The sequence below is a fragment of the Mastomys coucha genome, unplaced genomic scaffold (genome assembly GCF_008632895.1).
Source record: "Mastomys coucha isolate ucsf_1 unplaced genomic scaffold, UCSF_Mcou_1 pScaffold18, whole genome shotgun sequence".
Lineage (NCBI taxonomy): Eukaryota > Metazoa > Chordata > Mammalia > Rodentia > Muridae > Mastomys > Mastomys coucha.
Window position 1 is genome coordinate 68,540,566 of NW_022196900.1, and position 6,112 is coordinate 68,546,677.

General features: G+C 45.4%; 1 protein-coding gene across 4 annotated transcripts in view; it reads right to left on the reverse strand.

The window, feature by feature from the left end:
• Osbpl9 (oxysterol binding protein like 9) overlaps nt 1-5,839 on the reverse strand; it is a 137,728-nt gene extending 131,889 nt beyond the window's left edge. Inside the window, exon 1 of one of the 4 annotated variants that reach the window (XM_031378157.1) lies at nt 5,605-5,839. In XM_031378157.1, the coding sequence (XP_031234017.1) occupies nt 5,605-5,769 (165 nt within the window). In that variant the 5' untranslated portion in view covers nt 5,770-5,839. The remainder of the gene's footprint in view (nt 1-5,604) is intronic. The other 3 variants (XM_031378155.1, XM_031378156.1, XM_031378154.1) reach the window with 3 other exon arrangements.
• Between the last annotated feature and the right edge of the window lie 273 nt (nt 5,840-6,112).

Here is a 6,112-nt window from a genome sequence, read left to right on the forward strand (position 1 = left end):
GTGGGGAGGATGCTGAAGACAGATAAGGCTCAGTCAGTAGAGTGCCTGCCACACAAGCTTGCTGAACTATGTTTGGGTCCCTAGCACTGACACCAAAACCAGGAATACCAACCATACATCTACACCACCAGTGCTGGGGGCAGGGATGAGGGTGGGGGCAGGAATAGATGGATCTCTGGAGCTCATCGACCAGCCAGCTTTGCCAAATGGATGAGCTTCAGGTTCAATTTTGTCTCAAAAAATAAGGCAGAAGGAGGTGGAGAGATGGCTCAGCAGTTAAGAGCATTGGCTGCTCTTCCAAAAGACCTAAATTTAATTCCCAGCACCCAAATGGAAGTCTAGACTTCAGTCCTAGGGAATCTGACCCCCCTCTCTGGCCTCCAGGACACCAGGCACACACGTGATGCACAGACATACATGCAGTCAAAACAGCTATGCACACAGAATTTTTTAAATTAAATTTAATTAATTAATTAATTAGTTAGTTAGTTAATAAGGAGGAACTGGACAAGGAAGACACTGTCAGCCCTCTGACTTCCACATGCGCACACACTGACACACACCCAGGTGGGCACATACATGTACCATACAAACACAATAAAAAAACAATGAAACACATTTGTGCTATCACCCAGTAAGTCTTTATCTATCTCTAGGCCTAACCTATGACTCCAAATACCTGCTAGAATTCAATCTCCTATCACCTTTCAAATACATCTTTACATTAGTACTGCTTAGAAATTTGTAAAACCTTCCTAATATATCTTATGCTCTGAAGCTTTCCAGTCTATTCTTGTTTTCCTATTGCCTAAAATAGCCTTTTTTCTTTTCTCAACCTTCGTCTCTTAAGCCTTGGTTCAAATGTCCTTCTAGTCTTTTCTGGGCAACACTTCTGCAGATTTCTATTTCTATTGTTGACCTTGTCACAATGATTTGGTGTATATGTGTGCACATATGTGTACTGTGTGAGCACTATGTGTACATGTGTTCACATGTTTGGGGGCACGTGTGTGTGCTTGTGAGTAGATGCCCAAAGTCAACACTGGGTGTCTTCCTTGATCATTCTCTTGCTGAACCCAGAGCTCACTAATTCTGCCTACTCTAGCTAACTAGCTTGCCCAGTAAATTCCCCCATCTCTGACTCCAGGGCACCAGAATTACAGCAGCCATCATGCCTGACCAGCTTTTATATAAGATGTGGGGATCTGAATTCTGGTTGTGATTGTTCAGCAAGCACTTCATTCTCTAAGTCATGTCTTCAGTCACTTGTCATATTGCTTTATATTTGGGTATCTGCTCCACTAGATCAGAAGTTCTTACATGAAGGAACCAACACTAGCACTCCAAGCATATACACTAGCTGCACCATTACAAAGTCAGCCCTACAAAAAATGCCTGCTGAGTGGACCAGCACTAGAAGACATTTTAACTAATGACCATGATTAAGAGGCTGATTTAAGACCGTGTGGTGGTGGTGCACGCCTTTAATCCTACACTCGGAGGCAGAGGCAGGTGGATTTCTGTGAGTTCCATGCCAGCCAGGGTTCAAAATAATCACACACATACACACTTGAATAGTTAGTCAGACCTGAAAAGGAGTCCCTGTAACAATACAGTAAGCATTACTTCAAAATCAAAACACTGGGCTGGGATGTATTAGTGGTAGCATGTTTGCCTAACACGAACAGGGCTGTGGGTTCAACCACCAGCCTGACCAAGAGATTATAAAACAAATGAAATGAATAAAGTAAAAGATCATTCCAGGCTGGAGGGATGGCTCAGCAGGTAAAGGCACTGTCACCAAGGCTGATAGCCTGAGTTCTATCCTTGGGACCCACATGGTGGAAGGAGAGAACTGGCTACTTCAAGTTGTCCTGACTTTCACACAGGTGCTGTGGCATAAACCCTGCCTGCACAGAAACACAAATATATGCACAAATAAAAAATGTAATTGTTCATTAAAAAAAAATCATTCTATCCCCAGAGTTTGGCAAATCATTGTGAAGCTCTAGGCTGAAAAGAGGCTTAGCTGAACCTATTGCAGTTCAAGCCCAGTGATTCTAGCTCAGTCCTGAGATTTAATACTGATTCTCAGTAGAGGCTGACTCTAAAGCAAGGGCAGTCTGGCTTAATTTAGAATTTTCTGGAACAACCTGGAAGGACTCAACAACCACAGAGCCAGACTAGGTCTTAAGTAATTCTAGAAACAAGGAACAAAGGGACTATTTGCTTCCCTGATTAAATGTGGCACAACTGGCAAGTACATCGTGGGTTGGTGTGGCCATGTCAGCCCACATCCTCTATGTCTGCGGCCTGCCCTTGGCCTTCACACACTATCCCAGCTTCCAGCACTGGCCTTGAAACAGCCACTTAGCACAACTCTTTGCCCTGTGGGAAACTAAACCAAGCTCAGGGCTCTGCAGCCAGTTCAGTGCTTGCAAGCACAGGTGCCTGGAAGGGTCACGCAGGAGGACCACCAGTACGAACCTCCTTTGACTTAAGAGGGAATCAAGAAACAAGGGCTGTATATCTTGAAACTATGTTGAGACTGACACAGAAAAGCTCTCAGTAAATTCACATTTTATGAAGAACCAAGTGGTGAAGTTGTGGAGGACGAATTGGGATTTGAAATTCCTGATACAGATGCAGAGAAGTTCTTGAGTCCACAAGAAATGCAGACTCCACTGCAGATAAGAAATTTAAATATGGATAAAGTGCAGTCAGAGTCTTGTCCCTTGTGGACAAGAGGAAGACAAACTAGGAATACTCAGTGGCACCATCACTGACAACAGCCACTCTGCTGGGTTTGTACTTAAATTGTCTGAGTGTTTTATCCTTTGAAAATCAAGTGCATTAAAAAAAAATTGGCACAACCAGTTCAGAGTCTTACTAGAAAGGTGTGGCTGTAAAAATTAGCCACATGCAAATCATTAATATAGACAGACCCATCACTCAAACTGTGACAGACTCGAACTGTCACATTCGATCCAACTCCTACTCTCTCCTTGGGATTATCATTCTAGCTTCACAAGACAGTACAATTCCTGCAACAACCGGAGAAATGTTTTAAAACAGCCATCATGGAGAAATATGATCCCTCCCTTCCTCTAACAAGGATGATGTTTTACAGAATCTAATCTCGGAAGGTAGGTATTAAGGAAGAAAAAAAGAAGTCTATGAAAAACTTCTATTTAGTCAGAAGGACAAGGAGTCCAAACACTCTAAATCTACAGGACAAGGAGACAGACAAAAGATTTTAAAAAAAAAAAAAAGGCAGGAAAGAAAGAAAACAAGGAAAAGGGACATTTTATCTGGGCTAAGAGCTCCCTAGAATCTTAACTTGGGACCTCTGTAGGATGGCCCTAGATTCAGACCACACAAATTTGGGATCTGATGAGTAACTTAATTCTATAGTGCTACTAATTGAAATTACTCCATCATGAATATGCTGGCTAGGTTCCATGGGATTTGCTGATTACTGCATTTAGCGAAAATTGATATTATTCTTTATTTATCCTAGTCATGGGATTTCATAATTCTTCAGTTGTTCAGGATAAAATGTGTAGTTGTTCCTTTTCAATCTGACATAATCTTAATATGGGGTGTGTGTGTGTGTGTGTGTGTGTGTGTGTGTGTGTGTATGTGTTTTGTTTTTGAGTATTTTTGGTTGGGGGGAGTGTTGAGACAAGGTCTCATTAGGTACCCTAACCTGGCTTGACCTTAAAATTAAGAGGCTACATATACGGGCCACTGTATTCAGCTTTGAACAATATGTTTGTGTCTCATTAAAATTTGATCCTTTAAAATTTTTGTAGAAGAGAGGCTAGGAATGTGGGTCAGTGGTAAAGTGTTGACCTAGCATTTGCAAGGCCTTGGACTCCATCAAAAAAATAAAAATAATAAAGACACAGATAACAGAAGTTCATATCCAAAGACTGATAAAGGTGATCAACTCTTGTACTCTTGCAGACCTGCCTAACAGCACGTACTTTTCTCCTTCCTGTAGCAAAAGAGAAATTTAATGGAAATCCTGACTCCACCACTTATAGCTGCCAATGCGATATTGAGCTAATTACTTAAAAGCCTGGAGCCTCAGATTCCAAAACTGTAAAATGGGAACATTAAAATGGAGATAATGAATACCTACCTTGCAAATTTATTAAAAGTAAATGAATTAAAGTGACCACTAAGACTACACTAAAAGCTCTGAGAAAAGAAGCAGCGTCTACACAGCTGTCGATTCTTGCTGGAATGGAGACCTGCAGAACAGAAACTCAATGATTTTTTTTCTTAAGATTTATTACTGGCCGGGCAGTGGTGGCACACGCCTTTAATCCCAGCACTTGGGAGGCAAAGGCAGGCAGATTTCTGAGTTCGAGGCCAGCCTACTCTACAGAGTGAGTTCCAGGACAGCCAGGGCTACAGAGAAACCCTGTCTCGGGAAAAAAAAAAAAAAGATTTATTATTATATGTAAGTACACTGTAGCTGACTTTAGACACACCAGAAGAGGGCGTCAGATCTCATCACGGATGGTTGTGAGCCAGCATGTGGTTGGCTGGAATTTGAACTCAGGACCTTCGGAAGAGCAGTCAGTGCTCTTAAGTGCTGAGCCATCTCTCCAGGCCCCAATGATTTTTTTTAAATGAATGAACTACATATCCCTACTTCCCTCATCAACACTAACTCTTCTCCCATAATCGTATTTCTTCCTTTTTCTTCTATCATTTTCTAAAGCCTTCAAGACATTCTATATTTTGTCCTTCTGAGTGCTTTTCTTCTTCTCACAGGCTATTATTAACAATACGGCTCAAAGAAAGTAACCCCGTTAGTAATTTCTCCAACACCGCCCACCTTCCATCTCTAATGCGAAGGGGGTGGAAGAGGCGGTCAGAACATAGGCTCCACAGCATTTCATCTACCTACCCTGGGCCACTAACTCCACAACAGTGAAGTCGGTCCTCCCCAGAACACAACTTTCAGGGCAACCGCACCATCTCTTTCTACATTTACATCTCCGCAACCAGAAGACTCGCGCAGAGGGAATCCTCTGCTCTCAAAAGTTTACGGAGTCCGTTACACTTGCGCCCGGCTGGAAAGAGAGGTGCATCCCCTGAGTAGGACAGCCTAGCTGGACAGACTGGCGGGATTTCAGAGCCCACGATGTTGACGAGGGTCACCTTTGGACCTGGCCAGGTTCCTCTGACCACTGCTCCGAGAAGGCAGCGCTCTTCGAGCCCTGGAGGGAAGCTAAGGGGTGCGGCCAGTGCGGCCAGTGCCCGGGCTGGGGACAGCAGAGACGCGCAGTGTGGACCGCTCCGCTAACCTGCCACACCGGGACTACGCCCACCCGTCCCTCGCCAGGGCGCAGACCCTACCTAGTCCCAGAACCACTCCCTGAGGCACCCGGCTCGCCCCCGGCCCATAAATCAGTCCGCCGGCGCTGCTCACTGGCTGGGTCCGCATCTCCCTCCTGGTCATTGGCTACCCGCACGCAAAGCCCTCCTCCACAAGGGAACCTCGCGTACGGCGGTCTCCACAGCTGAGCACCCCCGCCCGGGCTCCCTGTAGCTCGCTGTCCCGGCAGCGCGGCCTCAGCCACTCACCGTGTAGTAGGAGAGCAGCCCTGCATTGTAGTCCAGCACGAACCAACGATACTGCCATCCCTTCATCACGTTAGTCCATTTGCTCAGCGGCCCTTCCACGATGGACGCCATCTTGGGAGCCGCCAATGACAACAAACGGCCTGACGTCAGTCGCCTATATGGCATTCTGCATGCAGGGGGCGGGGCCACCGAGAGCCTAGGCGGGACCCGGGCGTGAGTGGGCGGGGCCAGGTGCTGCTCCTTAGTGCCGCCGGTGGACCCACGCCCACGGCAATCCCAGTCAAGCGTGCTTTGTTTCTTTCTCTCTTTTCCCATTGTGTGTAGGGCGAGCTGTTATGGAGGCAGAAAAATTAAGAAAGCAGGCGTGAATATTAAGATTATTTATCCAAGCCATGCGTGACAGTGGATACCTGTAATCCCAGCACTTGGGAGACCAGAAGATCAATAGTTCAAAGCCAGACTCAGCTAAGTTAGACTGTTAAAAGAAAGGAGAGGGGGAGAAAAGGGG